Raw genomic sequence first — 25,126 nt, 5'->3', positions numbered from 1 at the left:
ATTCTATTGTGTTATATTTTAGGAACTTATTCCACTGGATCTCAGACAGACTGTACCCCATGTCCAGCAGGAAGTGAATGTCCTGTTACAACAACAAATTCTGCAGCTACATGTGCTACTGGTGAATATGCATTTGAAGGATCATCCAGTTGTACTGTGTGTCCAGCAGGATGGGAATGTCCAAATACAGATGGTTCTCAAAACAATCCATGTTTACCAGGATTTTATTCAGTAGGAAATCAAGTAGCTTGTACAGAGTGTACTGCCGGCACAGCATGTCCGTTCACAGACTCTGCAACAGCCATTACTTGTACTGCAGGAACCTATGCTATTGCAGGTCAAACCGTTTGTACTATATGTCCAGCAGGAAATGAATGTCCATCTCAAAGTGCAGCCACAGAGACAGCCTGTGATCCAGGTGAATTCAGTCCAGGTGGACTTCAAACTTGTGAAGACTGTCCAGCTGGCTATGCATGTCCAAATATATATGACGACTACAAAATTTTATGTGAGCCAGGGTATTATGCAGAAGCTAAAGCCATTGTATGTACACCATGCCCAGCAGGGGAGGAGTGTGCAGTTATCATTTTACCTGGTACAGCATGTGCAGATGGATACTACAGTTTAGGAGCCCAAGCCTCATGTTCACCATGTCCAGCAGGATACCAGTGTAATGATAAGGCTATTGCTCCAATTATTTGTCCTGAAGGGGAGTACAGCAGTGGATTGGCATTAGCATGTACTACTTGTGATCTTGGCTATGCATGTCCTGAAGGTGCCACTCAGAAAGATCCTCCTACAGCCAAGTGCTCTCTTGGTTATTATTGTGCAGATGGCAAAATAGAAACACCCTGTGCAGCTGGTAAATATGGTGATGCTCGTGGTTACACTGATGCATCAAACTGCAAAGATTGTCTTCAAGGTTATTATTGCCCTGAAGGTACAGCTGGTCAACCGACTAACAGCCTGATATGTCCTAAGGGTCACTACTGTCCAACAGCAACAGGTGATTACAAAAATAATCCATGTCCAGCCGGAGATTACTACAACAATCTTGGAGCAGTGTTAGAAACTGAATGTATTCTGTGTCCAGCAGGAAGATACTGCTCAGGAGGTACAGATGATCCTTTCCTAGATGGTTATATTTGTCCAAGAGGTCATTACTGTCCACAAGGATCTGCTGTTGCACCGATAGCTTGTCCTGCAGGAAAATACACTGAAGAAGAAGGTTCTACTGGTTTAGAATTCTGTAAGGGCTGCCCAGCCGGTCATTACTGTGAGTCAGGAACCCACACTCCAACTCCATGTGATCCTGGGTTTTTTAACCCTTACACAGAGAAACAAGCTGTTGGTGACTGCTCTCCCTGTACATCTGGTAAAGCTTGTACAAAATATGGTCTAACTGAACCTAATTATCCATGTAGTCCTGGATATTACTGCCCTGGAGGAAATTATGCAGTAAATCAAACAGAGTATGCTTGTCCTGCAGGAACCTTTACTAACTTCCAGAATTTAACCGATGTGGCTCAGTGTGACACATGTCCTGAAACATTTGCTTGCTTGATTGGAACTGGAGGTATCCAGAAACCACCAGTTTCCTGTGGAAAAGGTCACTATTGTCCAGCAGGAACAGCTTCACAGACACAATGGCCATGTCCAGCTGGATCTTACACCAACTTGACCAATCTGAAAATGGTAGAAGAATGTTATGTATGTCCAAGGGGATGGTACTGTTTAGAGGGCTCGGAGGCACCAACAGGTTATTGTTTCCAAGGTCATTGGTGTCCTGATGGTAAGATATTATAATTATGACTTCATTATTTTATAAGTAGTTCTCCTGAAAGTGCAGATGGCAACTCACATGGCAAAAAGTCATAATTAGAGAAGCCAAGGCTTATATTAAGTAAAATAACAAAAATTCCAAACTCTAAGGAAAATATTAATTGGAATGTCTGTAAGCAAATGGCAAAATCAAAAGCTCAAACACATCAAATGAATGGACAACAATTATCATATTCCTGACTTGGTACAGACATTTTCTGAGGTAGAAAATTGTGGATTAAACCTGTTGTTATAGCTAGCTAAACCTCTCACTTGCAGTCTCATAAAATAACATTATATTCACAAACATAATAGGTAAACAAGTAAAAAACACATCATTAACAATAGATAAATGTATTATTCATCCAAAATAAAAAGAATTTAGGAGTTATGATATCATCTGTTAGACAGCAACCAACTTAGAAACAACACAACAATAAATTGAACATCATGTATTGTTTATTTTAAAGCCTTTGAACAACAATAATTTTAATTTATGTTACTTTGTTAAATGAATCTGAATGAGTGTTTTAACATTTTTATTTATTCTAGAATAGAAAAATTGTATCACTTGGTATTTACATAAAAAGCCATCAAAGAATGTTTTTGTACATTGCCATTAAAAACTTTGTATTTATTTTTTCAAAGGAACTCCACAAGGAGATAGTTTCCCTTGCCATGCTGGATCATACAATAATTTAACAGGAATCACTGCTTGGGAACAGTGTAAGGATTGTTGGAAGGGTAATTACTGTCCGGAAGCTTCTGTGCTACCTACGGTCTGTCCTGCGTAAGTACTGGTCATTTAGATAATATATATATGAAATTATTACACAAAAAAAATGTTTTCAAAAAATTGAAAGGGGGATGACACTTTCAGATGTGAGATATAGGTGTAAATGAAATGGAAATGAACACCCTCGTGTCATCATCTCATGTTCCATGAAAATGTGACAGCTAAAAAACCTGGATGAAGAAATAAAAAATATAACATTGCTTTGCTTAACTGGTTCTCCTGGTCAAATTTGGGTATTATTATTGTACTATTCTTTGATATGAAACTTATATAGAATGCTTACTACTTAACAAATTTCTTTTTTTTACTTTTACTGTTAATGATTGTCTTTTTAAAAATGATATATGTGATTCATTCTCCATTTATATGTATATTTTTATTAGAATGTTTAAATGTGAATCTGAATTTCTTGTATTATTGCATTTTCTAAAAAAAAAATAATGTATTTTAAAATTAGTAACATTTGTATAAAAGCTTTTCCTAATTGTTTCAAGGTTTTTCAGACTATAAATATTAATTGTTAAGTTGAATAAGTAGACTGGTATTTTAATGAATAATATATGAATGCAATATGATGCAATATTTCAAATCATTGATTTTGTTTCTACTTCTACAGTTTAATCTTTAATCACCTGATTCTTTATTACAATGTATATTTAAAAAATATACTGAATGAAATAAAAAGGGATAAAATTGAGTATGGAAATGGGGTATGTGTCAAAGAGACAACAACTTGACCATAGAACAAACAACAGCAGAAGGCCACCAATGGGTCTTCAAAGCAGCAAGAAAATCCAACAACTGGAGGAGGCCCTTATCTGGCCTTGAAACAAAATTGTGCACTAGTTCAGTAAAAATGGATGTCACACTAAACCCCAAAACATACAAGAGTAACAAAGGCCAAAGGCTCCTGACTTAGGACAGGCACAAAAATGTGACAGGGTTAATCATGTTTTGTGAGATCTGAACCCTCCCCATTACCTCTAGCCAATGTATAATAAAGAAACACATAGCAATACACACAGTAAAACTCAGTTTAAAGAAGTCTGGGTCTAATGTCAGAATGGGTAACAAAAGAAACTAAGCAAAATGACAATGATACATAAATTAACAAAAGCTTACTAAAAATATATGAGAAGAACATAAGTTACCCCGTATCATGCCAACAACTGGTTTAAGAATAAATGTGTTTATTTCTGGTGCAAAGAAGTCTTTTTTTGTTGTTCATTTTGTCATTTGTCAAAAGGACATTACCAATGACTATTTTGACCAATGTACAGAAAAGACCGCAATATTTTTACTGGTTGATATTTGCACTACAACAGTAGAACATAAATGAACTTTGCAGCAAAAGCAGATATAAAATATTTGTTTATTTAAATGTCTGTTTTTATTTCAGGGGGACTTATAATTCGGAGTTCAAAGCAGAAAATCTGACCATGTGTTGGTCATGTTCAGCTGGAAGCTATTGTCCTGGGACAGCTAACATCGATCCATTACCTTGTGAAAAGGGAAATTACTCTGATTCAGGTGCTACTGTGTGTACTACATGTGAAGCTGGCTATTACTGTGATCTGAATACAACAAGTCTATCATACATGCTGAGCGACAGAGTATGTCCAGCCGGAGTTGAATGTCCACCTGGAATGTATAAAGCACCAGATTTAGTTTTTGATAAATGTAGATTAGGTAGCTACTGTCCTAGAGGTGATGTTAATCCCTATCCCGTACCTTGTCCAAATGGAACATTCAATGCCTTGTATGGATTGACACAAGTTTCAGAATGTCAACAGTGTACTGCTGGAATGTACTGTATACCAGAGGGTCTTTCTACACCAGCAGGAGACTGTCCAGGTGGCTACTATTGTCCGTTAGGAACTGGACCTCCAGAAACATATCCCTGTCCAGTAGGATTCTATCGTAATGGATCAGCAAAAGAATCTTTCCAAGACTGTGCTGAATGTATATCAGGATATTATTGTGATAGAGAGGGGTTGGCTTTACCGATTGATTGTCCTGCTGGACATTTCTGTGTCAGTGGTAGTACTTTCCCTCAGCCTTGTCCATTAGGTACTTACAGTAACTCTACTAAGCTTCGTAGGGCTACAGACTGTACACCATGTCCCGGAGGTTATTATTGTGATGGTATAGGAAGGACTGAACCAACAGATGTTTGTGATGCAGGATTTTATTGTAGAGAGAAAGCATATACTTCAGCACCACCAGATGGATTAACTGGTGGACTTTGTCCAGCAGGAGGATATTGTCCACCAGGATCAGCCACAGCTTCATCTTGTGCAGTTGGTAAATATAGCAAGAGTCCAGGTGCCAAAACAGAATTTGACTGTATTCCTTGCGATCCAGGGTTTTTCTGTGCAGGTTCTAGTAGTACTGATGCTTCACAACAGTGTTCAGCAGGTTATTATTGTACAGGAGGCTCTGGAACACCTACACAGCATGAAACACCAGCTGGATATTACACACAAGATGGAGCCTTCAAACCAGAGCCTTGTCCACGAGGCCAGTACCAACCATCTGTTAGATCAAGTGAATGTTTGATATGTCCACAAGGGTATTATTGTAATGGAACAGCAACAATTGATGAAGTGATCTGTCCTAAAGGTTCATATTGTCCTCTAGGAAGTGAAAACCCAACACCCTGTATACCGGGAACTTACTTAAATGATATTGGACGATATGCTTTAGAACATTGTACACCATGTACAGGTGGTTACGCTTGTGAAATATATGGTATAGACATACCAACTGTATTTTGTGTAGCTGGACATTATTGTACAAGTGGATCCAACACGACAATCCCAGTTGGAGAATCGTTTGGTGATTTATGTCCACCTGGGTACTTCTGTCCGGAGAATACTGACCAGTACCAACACCATCCATGTCCTAATGGTACTTATAGTGGATACACTGGACTACAGAGTGAATATAACTGCTCAAGTTGTGACCCTGGTAGAGTTTGTAACGGATTAGCGCTGACGGAACCAAATGGATGGTGTTCTCCTGGTTACTACTGTAATGGTGGGGCATCCACAGACAAACCAAATGATGGTGGACTTACTGGGGATCCTTGTACAGAAGGGGCATATTGTCCAAATGGAACAGGTCTGTATTTTTTAATTTTAATGTTTGATTTTCTTGTCCGAAATAAGCATGAAATATTTGCCACTAGACATTAAGCAGACAGCTATCAATTATTTTCTATTTTTTCCATTACTGAAATCAATATATTTTCCATTAATATATAGGTAGATAAACTGACAACACCATGGCTGAAAAAAGAAAAACAAACAGACACATCAGTACATTTAACACATAAAAACAGAAAATCAAAGACTGAGCAACATGAACTGACTTAACTCGTAGTTTCATTCATAAAATGTTTGCGCAGAATTTGTCAGCTGAATATGTTTATTAATTGAAAATCATAAGTGATTTTTATTTCAATATTCCAGGCACTCCAATACCATGTCCAAATGGTCAGTTCATGAATCGTACAGGATATGATCAATGTTTCGATTGTCCAGCTGGCTATTATTGTACAAATGCCATGGAACCATTACTCTGTTCTAAGGGCTACTACTGTCCTGGGAATACAACAGCTGACCTGTCACCATGTCCAAGAGGAACATACAACCCTATATTAGGTAGGTATATTGTAACATGTGGTTCTGGCAATTACTTCATTGATGAATCCAGTGGCGGATCCAGGGGTCTGGGGGTCCGGGGGTTGAAACCCCCCTTTTTTTGGCCGATCAATGCATTTGAATGGGGACATATAGTTGGTATCACATTGCTCATCCACCTGTTTGTAAATCTGTCAATTTAGCCATCCATAATTTTGTTACTTATTAGCCTGATTGAAATGTCTTCTATGATATTTATTTCACATTTAGTTTCACTCCTGTGACTATCAAGCTTTATGAGTACAAGCACTTTCAAAACTACCTTATTTTGTTTGCATGTAATGTAAAATTCAGACTTTAATTGTGCCTGAATTGAGATTTAAAACAATGTTTATATTTGTGTTTTAGGAGCAAGAATAGAAAGTGATTGTAAACCATGTGCTGGAGGTTATTACTGTGATAAACTAGCTGCAGTGGACTTTGACCCTAGTTTAAATAATACAGGAGTTGGTTTATGTGCTGCTGGATTTTACTGTAAATCTGGTAAGTTATATTAGATATATACTTAAAGAGAGTTAAAAATAGAATTTTATTATTACTAAGATTGGTCTTGAAAATATTGAATAAATGACCATAACTGACTATATGTATACATGTATCTTTGAATTTTTTGAAATACTAAGGCTTTTCTACCTCAGGCATAGATTACCTTAGCTGTATTTGGCAAAACTTTTAGGAATTTTGGTCCTCAATGCTCTTCAACTTCGTACTTTATTTGGCCTTTTTAACTTTTTTGGATTCGAGCGTCACTGATGAGTCTTTTGTAGATGAAATGCGCATCTGGTGTATACATAAAATTTAGTCCTGGTATCTATGATGAGTTTATTTATAGAGATTATTTTGAAAATAAGAGGCAGTTTCTTGACAGCAGTCGCAATGAAGGAGGATAAACCTGAGCTGAAATACAGCCGAGAAACTCCTTGAGTAGAAATACCATAGACAATAGGTTTATTGCTATTTCCTATAGGCAATTTCAATGAAAGGCTTAGGACATCGTCCTGTTCTCACCATAGTCAAATAAGAAAAAGCATTTAGTTGAGTAGCTTAATATACAAAATTATCACACAAAAGATCAAAGCAAAATTTTGAAATATAGCCATAAAATAGTATATAATTATTGCTCTGATCTTTTTTCTAGGTGTAAATGTGAGTAATCCAACAGATGGCACCACAAGTGGTCTTGGTGGTCCCTGCCCTGCAGGTTCATACTGTTTGGCTGGTACTGAGGACCCTACTGCTTGTCCAAATACAACATATAGGGATACAGAAGGGGCAGAGAAACTAGCAGATTGTATACCATGTAAACTTGGACAATACTGTGGCAGTGAGAACCTGACTGATGCCACTGCACCATGTGCTCAAGGATTCTACTGTTACAGAGGAAATAATGTACCTGATCCTACAGGTGATTACTTATATATTTGATAGGTTAATTACTGATGAAGATAATAAGAGTATAATTTTATTAAGTTTTTGAAAACACATCAAATTGTACGCAATTCGATTTTCATAAAATTCCTGTAATATGTTTATATACAAATGAGATACTCTAATTTATTTTTTTATCTACCGGTATGTTAAATTTGCAAAATGCTTGTTTGTAGCAATACCTAAAATGGCATCAAGCAGTTTCAATTTTTTGTTTGTTGTTTATGAAGTTCATTTATAAATGCACACAATATTTGTGACTTTTATAACATAACCAATTTTACCTTTTAAAAGGTTTTCTTCATACATTTTTTAATGTGTTTATTTTGTTGTGTTGCAGGAGATGAACCTCTGATAGGTGGACCATGTCCAGTCAGTCATTATTGTCCAGAAGGAACATCTACACCATTAGCTTGTCCAGCAGGAACATATAATAACATAACTGGCCAGTGGAATTGTACAACATGTCAAGCAGGTTATTTCTGTAATGAGAACACCACAACCTATGAAGACTTCCCTTGTCCTGTCGGACATTATTGTCCAGATGGTACAGAATACCATGACCAGTACCCATGTCCAGCCGGAACATTCCGAGATTCTCAACAAGGACAAAGTGTGAGTGACTGTACCCAGTGTACTGGTGGATCTTACTGTGGCACACAAGGATTATCTGCCCCTACTGCACAGTGTGATGCTGGTGGGTATTTTACTGTAGTAGTTGAAATAAATTACTGCATATTTAGTTATTTTTAGAGGGTTCCAATTTTCGTGGATCTTGGGCAAATTTGTATATTAGTTTATACTGATTTTATTGTTTTGCCAAAGTTTGCATAGATTCATGTTTCATCTGTACAGTAATCCTTAAAATGTAGTATCACACAAATATAATAAATTAACAGTATAGAGATTCAAATTCGTAATTTTGTTTTAATTGCAATGAAATTTTTCTTTCTTTTACTGAATATCAAAATGGAAGGATAGAATCAGAATTTGAAAATATCTTTCAGTCTCATGATATGATATGTTTTAACCAAAGGATGATAATAGGAAGCATATCTGAATACTAATTTGAAGCATCAACATTACTAAGCAAATCAATTTAATCTGTCTTTATTTACTAATTTTACAGGATATTTTTGTGTAATTGGAGCCTGGTCAGCTACACCTACTGATTATAACAACTTTACCCATGGAGATTGTCTGTGTCCAAGTAACTCCACTGGAGGAATGTGTCAACCAGGGTATTATTGCCCCCAGGGATCATTAGAACCTACACTCTGTGAGGAGGGCAAATACTGTGCCACACCTGGTAAGGACTTTGTCAGAAAAAAGAACTTTTAAGATAATAAATTATTTCAGCAATTCTTAAATCCTATGCAATTATGACAAAACAAATTGTACTGTCACTTTTTGATTTTATTCTGCAATTCTTAGTGCTGAAATGGGGTTAATGCTAAAAGGTCAATTGTTATAGTATCCCAAATTGATGGGGTAAATTTAAAATAGAATGTTTTTAACCTAGTAATATGATTTTTTTTAATTTTTGCTTACATTGTAAAAGAGTTTAAAAGGTCTTGAATTATCAGTTTCTAAAATACTGGTTACTACATCATGAAGTTGGATACAATTGAATCTTATTATACCAGCTCATATTACTTGAATAACCAAAATATTATTGTAACAAATACCAAAATTATGTTACAGCACTTGGAGCCGTGACTGGTGATTGTAGGATTGGTTATTACTGTGGACGTGGAAGTGAGAGAGACGATCCCACAGATGGCGTTACTGGTAACATTTGTCCTGCTGGCAGATACTGCAGTAAGTACAATACCATCTGTCTTGTCTGTAAAAAAGACTTATGTGTCCTCCCTAACCTCATGAAAGACAGCTTTAAAAGACATGAAGGACATCTGGAGTGTATTATTTATCCCTCACATCAAATGCAAAACATTTTTACCAAGTCACTTTTTATTTTCGTAAAAACGTCTATATATTAAAACTATTTTTCTATGTAAACACCTTGATGTCTAGTTTTAAGACCTAAAATGATTTGTCTTTACTTGAATTGAAACAAATACAATTCCAATAAAAACTAAAGGTTCTTTATATATGAAGACATGACAATTGGTACTTGCTGCTTCTAAGCTAAGCACTCAGAATTTGGGATTAAGAGTCTTACAGTATCTGGTCTATAATTGTAGGTCATGTTATGATGACCTTGATGTTTAATCTTTTATATAATTCAATGATCATTGTTTACTTTTCAGCAATTGGATCTACAAGTAATCCATCCAAATGTCCAATAGCAACATTTTCGAATAAAACAGGGAATACCCAGGTGACTGATTGTACCGACTGTACCCAAGGGTATTATTGTGAGACTGAGGGACTAACAGCACCAACTGGTCCCTGTGGAGAAGGTAAGATTTTTTCATTGAATGTACCCCCATGGTATTATTCTAGAGGACCATTAATTGCTATTTTAAAAATATTGTATCTGTCAATTTAAAAACTGAGACAATCAAATTGAAGTTTTTTGGAAGTTTGAATTATGGATCACATTTTGAATACTGTAGAAACATTAATTTTCGTGGTTTTGTCTCTATATATATAAGATTTCATGGGGATTTAGTTGCGTGGTTTCCATTAAATGGAAGTGATATTGTATGAAGGTTAAATTTTCATGGTTTTTGTCGAGCCTGCAACTTTTGTTGCAGAAAGCTCGACATAGGGATAGTGATCCGGCGGCGGCGGCTACAGCGGCGGCGGCTACGGCGGCGGCGTTAGCTCACTTCTTAAAAGCTTTATATTTTAGAAGTTGGAAGACCTGAATGCTTCATACTTTGTATATAGATGCTTCATGTTACGAAGTTTCCGTCAGTCACAGGTCCAATGTCCTTGACCTCATTTTCATGGTTCAGGGACCACTTGAAAAAAAAGTTCAAATTTTTTGTAATGTTGAATTCTCTCTTATTATAAGTAATAGGATAACTATATTTGATGTGTGCGTACCTTGCAAGGTCCTCATGCCCGTCAGACAGTTTTCACTTGACCTCGACCTCATTTCATGGATCAGTGAACAAGGTTAAGTTTTGGTGGTCAAGTCCATATCTCAGATACTATAAGCAATAGGGCTAGTATATTCGGTGTATGGAAGGACTGTAAGGTGTACATGTCCAACTGGCAGGTGTCATCTGACCTTGACCTCATTTTCATGGTTCAGTGGTTATAGTTAAATTTTTGTGTTTTGGTCTGTTTTTCTCATACCATATGCAATAGGTCTACTATATTTGTTGTATGGAATGATTGTTAAGTGTACATGTCTAGCGGGCAGATGTCATGTGACCTTGACCTCATTTTCATGGTTCAGTGGTCAAAGTTAAGTTTTTGAGTTTTGGTCTTTTTATCTAATGCTATATGCCATAGGTCAACTATATTTGGTGTATGGAAATATTTTATGATCTTTATGTCAGTCGAGCAGGTTTTATTTAACCGTGACCTCATTTTCACGGTTCATTGCACAGTGTTAAGTTTTTGTGTTTTGGTCTATTTTTCTTAAACTATAAGTAATGTGTCAACTATATATGTTGTATAGAAGCATTGTTAGCTGTACCTGTCTGCCTGGCATGGTTCATCTGACCTGGACCTCTTTTTCAAGGTTCATTGGTCTTTGTTTAGTTATCTTGGTTAATGTAAAGTTTATGTGACAGTTGTAATAAAGCTTAGATTTATACTTAAGACTATCAACATAATATCAATGATTAGTATAGAAGGCGAGACATTTCAGCGTGTGCACTCTTGTTTTTTTATTTTGTAGATATATTCTTTTGGGCATTGTTGGATTTAAACGAAATTAAATCCTCCACAAAAATTTCTGCTTTTACAGTAATATCTTTTTCTTGGTTCATGATAATTTTCTTGAAAGGCTTAAGAGTACACATGAATGAAAAAATGAACAGCTTTTAATTGGTAGATTTTTGGTAGTAAATTATTTTCAATTGGATTTGTTTCCTAGAAACTGATTTTGCATTGAGTTTTATTTTTTATGTCCAATGAACTTTTGGAATACATTCTTGATCCATTTATAAACTTATTGAGTTTTAAGTTCTATTTATCTCTGTGCAAAAGAGAAATTTACTCTTACTTTATGACTGTTTCAGGTTATTATTGCCCAACTGGACAAAGCATACAAAATCCACCAGCAACAATATGTCCTGCCGGACACTACTGTCCTGAGGGTAGCCATGCAGAGATTGACTGTCCATCTGGTACATACCAAGACCAGACAGGTCAAGGACTATGTAAAGAATGTGTAGCAGGTATGTACACTCGGTCTTGTCAACTCTTACAATATTAAGGTGGCTCGGGCCTATTCAAAGTTTCTATCAGAAGTACCGTATTTTTTGTTATTTTATTCTTTACAGAAAGTGAATCAAATTGGTGGAAAAAAAATAGGGGGTCACAGACCATTTAAGCTCAAAATTTTACTTTTAAACAGGTATGTAAAAGGGACCATTTTTCAATGAAATGATTGGAAAATAGATGTGTTGACATATTTTTATACTTTTCGTGTGCATTGTAATTCATACGTGAAATTATGCGCAGTCGAATAGTCCCGAGCCACCTTAAATTTAAAGGAGGAGTGTTCAAAGACTGATTAATTCTATGACTTACATGAAGGTATGCTTGAGACCAAATATGTACCTAAGATGTGTTATTTAGCAACAACAACATAAAAAGTTACAAAGTAGTCTTTCACATTAATTTTTTCTATTTTCACCCAAAGTTATCCAACCATATCTCTAAATAGAAATTTAATGATAAATCATGTAAGTAGAGCAGAGGATTTAACAAATCTGATTTGGAAATCAATTGAGTGGTACAAACATTTTATGAAATGAATTTCCAATGGACAAGACATATTTTTATGCTACATTTAAGGATGAAAATAAAAAATAATTTTGAATAATACCACAACCATATCAAATAGGATATTATACTTTAGGGCTGTTCCAGAATTGAATAAATGGGTGCACAGGAATTACTTTATAAGACACAGACCATCAATAAAATAAGATCTATAATTCTTCTAATATGCTGCGGAAAATGCATCCACTCATATTTAAACAATTTTAGTCCCCCCAATCCCTACACCCAATAAATGTTTTAACAGCCCTTAGCTTAAACTAAAAAAAAAATCTTCTTATGATAACAAAACATATACATGTACCAGTACAATTTATATTGAAATATGGTGCTTATAATAGATTGAATGTCTTTTGTTTGTTCTAGGATACTACTGTGACATTGCCAACACACCTGTGACAGGATATACAAGTTATACTTGTCCTAGAGGTCATTACTGTCCAAATGGAACTGAATTTAGTACCCAGTATCCATGTCCTGCTGGAACATACAATCCTACATTACAGAGGGAGTCACTTGACCAATGTACACAGTGTGATACTGGCAAATATTGTGATACCACAGGACTTCAAGCTGTCACAGGTATGAAAATAATCTCTTTTTTGGGGTTTTTTTTTTTTTTTGCTGAAAATATGTATATGCTAACCATTTTTCTTTATATTACTATTTTCACTTTAATTTTATTAAGAGCTGCATGTTTTGTTAATTCTAACAATTGTGCAATAATTGAAATGTCCTAAAAATGTCTGAATTCATTTTACTCATTATAAGAGTACAGGCAATCCTTTTTAGGGCATGCAATTTAAAAGAAATTTTGACTTGTTGGGTTTTTACCCTTATATTTATCTAACTTCACAATAGATAAGGAATATGCAATGTGTGAAAGTGTTTTATGCTACTTTACTTCTTTAAACTTTTTAAACTTAAAAAAATATTTTAAAATTTGAACCTCATTTAACTTCAGGTGATTGTACAGCTGGCTATTTCTGTATGAATGGTTCATCTACAGCCACTCCAATCGATGGGGTCACAGGTCAAAGTTGTCCTGAAGGTCATTATTGTACAACAGGAACTACCGACCCAACACCATGTGGTCTAGGGACCTGGTCTAACAGTACTGGTCTCACTATCCAATCAGAATGCCAGGACTGTTTAGGAGGATATTATTGTAATGTTCAAGGAATAACCGAACCATCCGGTCCTTGTGATGCAGGGTAAAACATTTAACTTTATATGTAGTAAAAATTTAAACTTTTGAAACTGGTATGAATAAAATGTATGTCAGTAAGCCAGTAACTAATCAGTGCATTAAAAGAAAAACATCTAGAGGTCAATGCACCAGCAATAAAAAATGTTCTATATTCACTTCGTCTTAAAATAGTGATTGAACAAATACTTCAAAAGATCTGACGTCAAGTTTGGCATTTAAAGAGGTTTTACAGTGATAATGCAAGAGCATTTGTCCTTGTAGGTTTACACAAAAGAAACAAAACACTTTTTTCATTGCAGTATTCTATTCATAAATTGTATTCAAGCCACAATGTGAATCTTTTTGGCATGTGATATGGTAGTCATTGATACAATGTTTTGAATAACACGATAACCATTTGTACCAATAGCTTTGAGATCAGATGATTAAAACTTTTGAATTTAAGCTTAATGTGAAATTTGAAGAACGCAGATTAATATTGATGAGGATATATTTCAGATACTACTGTTCTGGAAAAGCTACTACTCCTACACCTAATGATGGTGGTACCACTGGAGATCCCTGTACCATAGGCCACTACTGTCCATCAGGCACTGCTGTCCCAATATCTTGTGCTGATGGCACCTACATGACAAACACACAAGCTGCTGAATGTTGGAATTGTACTGCCGGACATTACTGTATCACAGGACTCACACCAGAAGATTGTCCTGCAGGGTTTTATTGTCCCGAAAGCACAGGTCAGGTATGGCAGCCTTGCCCAGGAGGAACATTCAGTGCATCGACAGGTTTATCAGCTGTAGGAGAGTGTACACAATGTACAGGAGGTTACTATTGTGATGTTACTAATGCTACTGTTGAGACGGGAGAATGTAATGCTGGATACTATTGTACATCTGGATCTGATATGCAGTCACCTGATACAGGAAATACGGGTGTGGCTGGTCCGTGTCCTGCTGGTCATTTCTGTCTGCAGAAGACTGTTACTGCTTCCCCCTGTCCAGTTGGGACATTTAGTAACCAGACAAAATTAACAGCTCAAGCTCAATGTGAGGACTGTTCTTATGGTAAATATTGTGGAAGCACAGGATTGACAGAGCCTACAGGAGACTGCTGGGCTGGATTCTATTGCTTGCTGGGAGCTCAGTCACCAAATAATCCAACTCTAGATTCTACAGGTGGACCATGTCCCATGGGAAACTTTTGTCCAAATGGAACATCATATCCTCTGGGATGTCCTGCTGGAACATACAATCCACTGACCGGACAATCTACTTGTCAACCTTGTGATGCAGGCTACTACTGTCCAGAAAATTCTACCTCAGTCACTGGAAATGATTGTCCAACAGGTCATTACTGTCCAGAGGGCACTGCTTTCTCTACCGAGTACCCATGTGACAAAGGATATTACAATCCATACACCACAAAACAAAGTGTGTCTGACTGTGTACCATGTGATGCTGGTAAATACTGTGCAACTCCTGGACTTTCTACTCCCACCAATGATTGTGATGCCGGTTGGTATTGTACTAGAGGTGCATGGTCGGCACAACCAACAGAGATAGGAAACTACACGGCACCAGATTGTTTCTGTCCAGTTAACCAGACTGGTGGTCAATGTCAGATAGGATATTATTGTCCCTTAGGATCGAATGCACCAATAGACTGTACACCAGGTCAGTACAATTGTTTTAAATTCAGAAATTATTGTGTGCCTTTATTATTGCAATTATTATTGCAATTTTGAAGAAAAATGCAAGATAAATTATTGCAATTTCCAAAAAATCGGCATACAGCTATCAGAATTTCAGTTCTTATAATTGCCACATCCACCTAGTCACATTGTTTGCAATAATGAAAACCTCACAATATTTTTTTAATTTATAGTAGTACTTCAAATTGTGGTAAAAACTTTTTTTTAAGTTTTTTGCAAAACTTTTGTATTTTTGTAATGTTTTTTTTTGTTTGTTTTCTTTCAACTACATAGGGAAAATAAGAGTTTTTACAATTTTTTTTCCCCCCTTAAATTATGATAATGAACCTAAGGCAAAGCTTATTCGTGGAAGCAGAATTTTGAATCTTATATTTTAATTGAAATAAAGATTTTTTCATCTAAAGAATAGTATGATATTATATTACAGGAAGTTATTGTGGTATTGTTGGCCTTGCAACGGTCACTGGACCATGTGATGCTGGGTTCTACTGCACACTTGGTGCAACACTTCCAGACCCACAAAATGATGCCACTGGTGGTGATTGTACTGTAGGCCACTATTGTCCACAGGGTACTGATGTCCCTGAAGCTTGTCCACCAGGTTACTTCACAAATGCCACAGGAAACACTGACTTTACTGGGTGTAAACTTTGTACTGAAGGTTAGTAAATATAGTGTGCAATATAAATATACAGTTGATCTTTTGATATGTATTCAATGATTAGTCCTTTTTTCTTCATTCTAAAGATATAAACCTATTTGATACTACATTAAAGAAGGATTTATTTTAAAAGAGAAAAATTAACAGGTATGCATTCATATTGAAAATGTTTTGAGGAAAGGATGTGATAGGTACTTTGCTGCTATAGCTGAAGTAAAGAGTCAACAAATACAATTTTATGTGATAGACCAAGCTATGAATTCAAACATAATATAAAAAAGAAGATGTGGAATGATTGCCAATGAGACAACTATCCACAAAAGACCAAAATGACACAGACATTAACAACTATAGGTCACCGTACAGCATTCACATAAGTTCATGTCTAATTCAAGATTATTTACTATTTAACTTTCAAAAATATAATAAGCCACTTGTTTAGAGTAAATGGCCAGTTTGACTTTCAATCATTTATTTACACAAACTATTTTCACAGGCTCCTACTGTGACAGTGCTGGTCTTAGTACACCAACTGGACCCTGTGATGGAGGTTATTATTGCCCAGAAGGACAGAATGTTAGTGCACCAGCTGCTTATGTCTGTACACCAGGACATTACTGTCCAATAGGAAGCCCTGTACAAACTTCTTGTTCATCAGGAACTTATCAAGATCAATATGGACAGGTATGGTTGAGAAATTTTTTTTTTGAGTTGTTGATGGATAAAAATTGATAAAAAAATTGTAATAATCTATTAGAACTTAGAATTTGCTCACAAAGATTGATAATTTATTAGGGAAGATTGCACCCTTTGGATAAAAGTTAAAACCAAATGAGATGAAAACACATAGAAAACAATATAAAAAAATTAAAAGACTCTATAACTGCATTTACCTTTTTTCATGGCTGGGTATTGAATCTTAAGGATCAAATATTTGGTTGAAGAAGTGACTTGATTTCCATTAAATTGGTTCAATGGCAACAAATTCAAACAGAATCAATGCTTACTTTCTATAGTGGCACGTATGGATAGTTAGAATAACAAAAAAGTTATATTACTCTTTAATACATTACATGACAGACTTGATAACATCTTGGCAGTGTTTTGTTTTGATAACTTTGTCAGTTTCTATATTGTGAATAATTGGAGCAAACTGAAAAGAGGGGATTAAGGGGGGTATCTACATGGAAGAACGTAAAATAAAATTGCCATAAAATTTCTTGCACGTTGATTTTTTAACCGATTTCATGAAACACACAAATAATGAACCTTTTGCATGGCTGCACATGAGATAAAAATGACAAAACACTTTGCATGAAAATAACCCTTTACCACCCTCTGAAAATAGAAACAACAGTTATTATGCATAATTGAACTCTTTGTTAGCAAATATTGTGAATAGCGTCTATTATGGCAAGTGGATATGATTGGCTATTGATATCACATAATTACTTTTCAGGCAACGTGTAAGACTTGTTTGGAGGGATACTACTGCGATGGTACTATACAAAATAATACCTTCTGTTCTCATGGATCCCAGAATCCTGTTCCCTGTCAACCTGGAAACTATTGTCCAACTGGTACCAAATTTTCTACTGAATTTGGCTGTCCAAATGGTACTTTCAGTGACCAGTACTACCTTAAGGCTGCCTCAGAATGTACTCCTTGTAGTGGAGGAATGTACTGTGAATCTATGGGATTATCCACTCCTACCGCTGAATGTACAGCTGGGTATTATTGTACACAGGGAGCCTCAGTGTCTACACCTATTGATGGTGTTACTGGAGACCAGTGTGAGATGGGAGGTTATTGTCCTCAAGGATCAAACGCTACAACTCTGTGTCCACCAGGAACCTACAATCCAACTAGAGGTAACTAAACTGACACAAGCATTTTATCAGAGTCATCATAATGTAACAAATGGTTTTGTTATGCCCCACCTACAATTCTGATGACGGAAGTTGAAGAAATGAAAAATTAACTAATATTATAAAGGAATGAAAAGTCAATTGCATATAAAATTAGTCTCACATTTAACATAATTACTGTGAGCTTATAAAGAATTAATGGTTTTTCCAATCAGTTTTTACTTGATTTCTATATGGTTAAGATTTTTGACTTTTCAACTGTGATGATTTTTTTTTATTATGTTAATGTAATACCCGATGGTGGAAGCAACTATTGTATTTGTTAGACAGAACATTATGTGATATTCAGTTTTTTAAGATGTTTTTTATAAAGTATTTTATTTTCACTGTAACTAATTTATATAATACTTAATTTCACAGGTTTGACCGCAGAAGCTCAGTGTACAGATTGTGATGGTGGCAAGTATTGTCCAAACAGTGGTATGACAGCCCCTGCTGGAAACTGTACTGCTGGGTATTACTGCTTCTCTGCAGCCTCCACAGCCACACCCACTGATGGCACCACAGGTAATGAATGCCCCATAGGGAGCTACTGTCCAGAGGGAACAGCCACACCCAAACAATGTGATCCAGGAACATACACAGATACCAAACAGAATTATGAATGTCTACAATGCACACCAGGTCAGTTGAGTTTATATTAAGTAGAGTGTTTTTTTTTTTTTTTTTTAGATTACATGTCATTTAGCCTACAGATAATACCAGCATACACATTGAAATATCCTGAACATAATCAGTGTATGTGCATTATAAATTGATATCCCTAGAACATTTTAAATTAAGAATATTTTTTAAATTAAGAATGTTTTTTTAACAAAAGATAACTTGAATATAAAAAAGAAGATGTGGTATGATTGCCAATTAGACGACTATCCACACCTAAAGTCTGTTTAAATCTGTAAATTACAAATGAATAGACAGAGATATCTACATATTAAATATCAATGAGACAATTTTCAACCAAATGACAAAATAGAAATGAAGTCTAGAGGTCAACAAATGCTGTGTATACATAAAGTTGAGCCCTGACTTGCCTTGAATCTAAAATGAGGTTCTGGATGGGGAGTCCTTCATTTCTTTATTCTTTCAGTTCTTTAATTTGTTTACCTTAATTGCCACATTTTGTTATATATTCCCTACTCTGTATACCCCATCCAGACCCTCTAATGTGAAAAGTTTGATTTTTTGGTCAAAGACTTAACCAAAAATAACATTGATAACAAATTGTATTTTCAGGTTACTATTGTACCCAAGGAAGTAACCCACAGCCTTGTCCATCAGGTTATTATTGTCCAGAAAGCACTGGACACATATGGCAATCTTGCCCGGCAGGTACCTTCAACCCATCCACGGGACTAGCCAATGAAACACAATGTACACAGTGTACTGGAGGATTCTATTGTGATGTCAAAAATCTGACTGTAGAAAGTGGACCATGTGATGCTGGATATTTCTGCAGAAGTGGATCTGATGACCAACAGCCAAGTGGTTTGACTGCAGGTGATGCTGGTCCCTGTCCAGTAGGTCACTACTGTCCACAACAGACACAAAATCCTATTCAGTGTCCAGCAGGAACATTTAACAACGAGACCATGCTGACTGCAGAATCATCATGTCAGCAATGTTTACCTGGATATTATTGTGACATACCTGGTATGTTGTGTTGTTTACTTACTTACATTGTCACATGTATTTATAAAAAGCATTAAACTATTCTATTATGATGTTTTCTCTAGAGCACAAGACGCTGTATCTATAGTTAAATTCACCAGTCATCCAGTAATTAATGGTAGAGATTAAATGATTTTCATTTTTGTTTGTGTCCAAAGCTTTGTATACATATTTTGAAAGATTATAATTATTACAGATGATTTTTTTAAGGTTGATAAAAATTAAGGTAACTTATTTGCGGTCATTTTTATTTGAAGCATAAATTCACTTTAACAAACTTAAATGGGATAACTTTGCAATTAATGAATACATTTTTTCATAGGTTTAGAGTATCCAACAGGAATGTGTGAGGCAGGATTTTATTGTTCAGGTGGAAGTAACTCTTCCAACCCTCCAGCTACTGATGCTACAGGTGGTCCCTGTCCTGCTGGTTCCTATTGTCCAGTTGGATCCAGTTTACCAATGCAGTGTGTAGCAGGAACTTACACTAACATTGAACAACAGTCTAATTGTACAACCTGTCCAACTGGATATTACTGTACACAAGGCAGTTCCTCACCAGTCATCTGTCCAAAAGGTAATTATTGAAGGATTGGAAGAAATTATTCTCAGTTTTTTGTTCATTTTTATTTGCCAGTACCTTTTAAACAAGGAAACTATGAGTTGAGATTTAAGATATTTTAGGCTGGCTAGTATGAAAATGTAAAGAAATTCTTAAATTGCAAGAAAATGGATTCTTATCAAAAATATACATTAGCAACCACATCTTCTTATTTTATATATATACAATTTCATATCATTTGAATTTGATTATAAGATGGCTATCGACTTGGCAGGCAGAGTCCAGTGATGTTATTTAATATACTGATTGATTTAAAATTACAAAGAACACAAGTATCAGTTTTAACTCTAAAGAAAATCAAATATGAGCAGATATTTTGACAAATGTTTTATACAGAGTAATATTTTTATGCATTCATTTTATTTTAGGGCACTATTGTTTGGCAGCCACAGAATTTTCGATCCAATATCCATGCAACAATGGAACATTTAACAACATTACAGGAGCTCAGGATGATAGTTTATGTGAGCTCTGTACCCCAGGGTATTACTGCCCCACCCCTGGGCTGGCAGAACCAGCTGGACAGTGTGATGGTGGTTACTATTGTATTCTTGGATCATGGTCCAATCAACCATCACCTCTTGGAAATGATACTATGACAGACTGCTCTTGTCCCAACCAGACAATTGGAGATAAATGTAAAGCTGGAACCTTCTGTCCACCAGGGTCAGATTCTCCAACACCATGTACTGGTGGATACTATTGTGATTTAGATGGACTTAGCGCTGAGACTGGACAATGTCTGGCTGGATACTACTGTAATGGAAGCTCTACTCTTCAAAACCCTGTCAATGAAACTTTCGGTGATATTTGTCCAAAGGGACATTACTGTCCTATAGCTAGTTCTTATGCCATACCATGTGCTGAAGGAGAATACAGCGATGTTTTTGCTCAACACAATATTTCGAGTTGTCTTCCTTGTACAGCAGGAATGTACTGCCAGGGACCAGGAAGAGCCCTTCCTAATGATCAATGTGATGTTGGATGGTTCTGTCCAGAAGGCAGCATTGTTCCTCAACCACCAGGAAATGAATGTCTAGCTGGTCATGAATGTCCAAAAGGAAGTCCAGACCAGACACCCTGCTCTTCAGGCTACTACCAACCATTGGCAGGTCAAGGTCAATGTACCATGTGTTCTGGAGGAATGTACTGTGATAAGAATGAGGCTATCTCTGAACAACAAAGTGGAGTAGGTGCTCCATCTCATGGAGTTGTTACACCTAAAGGTAGGTTTTCTTATATATCATTCTGTATGAGAAATAAAAAATAATTAGGCTATAGAGTGTTTAACCCTTTCACCGATTGCTGCCCAGACAGAAGCTACTCTGAGACAATGGCTTCCCTGGCTACTATTACTCAAGTGGGAGATCTTCATAATAAATGTCAATAAAAACTTGTTTGTAGTTATTTGTGTATTTATTTCATTCACTAACACCATGTTCACAGTTTTGTTCATGTTTTGATAATTTTTTCTTCACAAAATATTCAAGTTTTAAAATTTTTGGCATTATCTAGGTGAAATTCTCAAAATTCTGCTCTAAGACCCCAAATCGTAATTTTTTAACCCAAAACGGCAAAATTTAGAAAAATTTTATGAGGCTGTACAAATTCCTCACACTGAACGATGTCCATTCCAAGTGTTTTGTATATAAAACGACATTTTATGTCAAAAAAGTATAGTAGTTTGGCTTCAATTCTTCCATATTCTTTCAAAAAAAATGTTCCCTCATTTCAAATTCTCGTAAATTCCGTAAATTTCGTCTGATTTTGACACGGTTTTCAACAAACAGAAGCGCCATGTTTACACTTTCATCCGGGTATTCATCAAAGAAAGATAACTCATGTTTGCACTGTTTTGAGCGGGAAATATAAAAGAGGTATTCCAATCCCGGTAAAACGGGACTCATCGTTAGCTGTCTGAAGGGTGAATCCCGGTAAACCGGGACTCATCGGCGAAAGGGTTAATATGTATGCTGTAGAAGATTTAAAAAAATGTAAATTTACTATCCTTTTCATTTCATAAATTTTACTGGATATGTGGATCTCAGAATGGTTTTTATGATTTACAAATAAATTATCAGAATGATTTATGAATTATAGATATCCAAATTAATTTTTTTTTTTTAAACAGAATGAAAAAGCAAAACATGAAATATATGTCCATTGCTCAAGATTAACTAAGTACATTGCAGTATGCTGACTTCTTCTGTTATTGAATTTTATTTGATTGTATCGAGTATATTATTAAAGTTATTCAAAAATAAGCATTCTTGCATGATTTCAGTATGCCCTGCTGGTTTCTATTGTCCAAATGGAACCATGACTGCAAGAGAGAATCCATGTCCAATTGGAACTTACAGTAACACTACTGGTTTAGAAAGTCTAGCTGAATGTCGGGATTGTCCTGCTGGATTTTACTGTGAGGCTGAGAACATTACAACACCAACAGGGGAATGTACCCCTGGATATTATTGTGTACTGAAGTCTACAACACCCTCTCCAGGAAGTGTGACGGTCACAGGTGGACCATGTCATCAAGGAACTTATTGTGAGGCTGGAGCCTCAGTCCCAATACCTTGTCCTAAGGGTACCTATGGAGACAGGAATTTGTTACCATCATTAGCAGACTGCACCATTTGTCCACCAGGTGAATATTGTGCATCATCAAGTCTGTCAGCACCAGACGGGTCTTGTCTTGCTGGATACTATTGCAGTAATGGATCAGAGGCTTCCAATCCTGTCGGACAGACTTATGGAGACGAGTGTCCAGCAGGACACTATTGTCCACAACATAGTTACCAACCAACGGCATGCTCAGCTGGAACATATCAACCAAATACTAGAATGACCAATGAATCTGCCTGCTTGCAATGTGAACCAGGAAGTTATTGTAATGATACTGGATTATCTGCTGTAACTGGAGATTGTACTGCTGGTTTTTACTGTGAGCTAGGAGCTAGTAACAAGGCACCAGTAGATGGAATAACTGGAAACATTTGCCCAGCTGGTTCATACTGTCCAACAGGTTCTCATACTCATATCTTCTGTCCAAATGGAACATACACGAATCACACTGGAGCATCACAATGTTATGAGTGCCCAGAAGGATATTATTGTAACTTCCGTGATCGTGCTGAATTGTGTCCTGCTGGAAATTATTGCCCGGCTGGTACGGGTATAGACATTCAGCCATGTCCAGCAGGAACATACAGTGCTACAACAGGACTAGGAAATGTTACTGATTGTACACAATGTGATGGTGGAAGATACTGCCAAACACCAGGACTTTCTACTGTCAGTGGACAATGTGACCAAGGATATTACTGTACATCAGGTAGGAATTAATTTTTAAACTGGTAAAAAAGCCTCCTCTCAACAATTTTACTTACCTTTATTTTTAATACCTGAAAAACTTCCTTTGCATTCAAATACAATGTAAAAATCATCTTACAGTATGTCATCCAAATAACTTTTTCAGGTTCATCTTACATAAAGATTGAAATTTTGACTATATCTTCACGAATTTTATACAAAGTTTAGTTTGATAAAGAAATCCAACTTACATTTTTCTTTTAACAATACAAAATTATTTGGCGTTAGGTAGATAGACTTATGTTTATAATAACTCAAGATTGATATGTTTTCTATACTTAAATAATTAACCTTTAATGTTTGCTTCAGGAAGCTGTTTGTTATTTCAAATTATATTGAACTTGAATTGTAAATCTTCACATTTCATATCCCTATTTGTTTTTCAGGTGTTGATATGTCCACTCCAACAGGTACACATACTGGTATTGGTGGCATTTGTCCTGAAGGTCATTTCTGTGTAGCTGGATCTACACTACCTACTAAATGTTCACCTGGCACATACAGGTAAGTTTTATATGATTGGTTTGTTTCTTAAAATTGATCGAACAAAAAGGGATTCCATGAAGAAGTCAAATTCTCCTGTTGATAAATTCTTTGAGGACTGTTTTCATCTCTAGTGTAAACTCTTAAAATTAAGCTTTATATAAAAAGTATAAAAGTTCAGTTATGCACAAACAAAGTTTTAATCTTGTGCTTCAGCAATAAGTTATTGTAAAAATTAAAAGTTCAGGTAGTTTAAGAGCTAGACAATCCAAATTTTGTTATATGATGAACATGTCTGTCCAACTGGAGTCACCTGATCTTTTTACTGGTTTCTGTAAGTAACAAAGTTTTTGCTCTTTTCTTTTAAATTTGATTGGCCTCCACAAACAATGTAAAAAAAAAATTTTGAAATACATAAAACATATTTAATTTGTTTACAGCGACAGCCCAGGTCAATTCACATGTACACCATGTCCAGCTGGTTACTATTGTGTAGAGAATTCAACAGACTTTTCACAACAAGTTTGTCCAATGGGATACTACTGTCCAGCCGGAACTACTGATCCATATGAAAATCCATGTCCAAAGGGAACATACAACCCAGTTAACCAGAGTGATGGAGTAGAAGATTGTCTCGACTGTCCACCAGGACAATACTGCCAAAGTAAGTCTGCTTATATAATGTTACAGAGTTCTCAATTTTCCCCCCTCCAAGTGGTCCTTGCTGAAAATCTGCTTGTCCTCACTATTATTTCTATTTTAAAATACCAAAATTGTGACAGTCCTT

At 35.9% G+C, this 25,126-nt stretch overlaps 1 protein-coding gene across 1 annotated transcript in view; it reads left to right on the top strand.

Annotated features, from left to right (window-relative positions):
* Positions 1 to 25,126, top strand: part of LOC139521950 (mucin-19-like) — a 151,518-nt gene that overhangs the window by 49,071 nt on the left and 77,321 nt on the right. Inside the window, exons 23-46 of the mRNA XM_071315768.1 lie at positions 23 to 1,792; positions 2,470 to 2,611; positions 4,017 to 5,740; positions 6,091 to 6,282; positions 6,670 to 6,804; positions 7,460 to 7,726; positions 8,090 to 8,446; positions 8,879 to 9,058; positions 9,454 to 9,570; positions 10,020 to 10,172; positions 11,913 to 12,071; positions 13,045 to 13,260; positions 13,643 to 13,892; positions 14,387 to 15,564; positions 16,030 to 16,263; positions 16,760 to 16,947; positions 17,723 to 18,134; positions 18,552 to 18,815; positions 19,428 to 19,844; positions 20,185 to 20,439; positions 20,853 to 21,710; positions 22,769 to 23,818; positions 24,243 to 24,360; positions 24,780 to 25,003. Of these exons, the coding sequence (XP_071171869.1) occupies positions 23 to 1,792; positions 2,470 to 2,611; positions 4,017 to 5,740; positions 6,091 to 6,282; positions 6,670 to 6,804; positions 7,460 to 7,726; positions 8,090 to 8,446; positions 8,879 to 9,058; positions 9,454 to 9,570; positions 10,020 to 10,172; positions 11,913 to 12,071; positions 13,045 to 13,260; positions 13,643 to 13,892; positions 14,387 to 15,564; positions 16,030 to 16,263; positions 16,760 to 16,947; positions 17,723 to 18,134; positions 18,552 to 18,815; positions 19,428 to 19,844; positions 20,185 to 20,439; positions 20,853 to 21,710; positions 22,769 to 23,818; positions 24,243 to 24,360; positions 24,780 to 25,003 (10,860 nt within the window). The remainder of the gene's footprint in view (positions 1 to 22; positions 1,793 to 2,469; positions 2,612 to 4,016; positions 5,741 to 6,090; positions 6,283 to 6,669; positions 6,805 to 7,459; positions 7,727 to 8,089; positions 8,447 to 8,878; positions 9,059 to 9,453; positions 9,571 to 10,019; positions 10,173 to 11,912; positions 12,072 to 13,044; positions 13,261 to 13,642; positions 13,893 to 14,386; positions 15,565 to 16,029; positions 16,264 to 16,759; positions 16,948 to 17,722; positions 18,135 to 18,551; positions 18,816 to 19,427; positions 19,845 to 20,184; positions 20,440 to 20,852; positions 21,711 to 22,768; positions 23,819 to 24,242; positions 24,361 to 24,779; positions 25,004 to 25,126) is intronic.

This window comes from Mytilus edulis, chromosome 4 (genome assembly GCF_963676685.1).
Source record: "Mytilus edulis chromosome 4, xbMytEdul2.2, whole genome shotgun sequence".
Lineage (NCBI taxonomy): Eukaryota > Metazoa > Mollusca > Bivalvia > Mytilida > Mytilidae > Mytilus > Mytilus edulis.
Note: the sequence above shows the minus strand (reverse complement) of the source record. Positions and strands in the feature narration are given on the sequence as shown.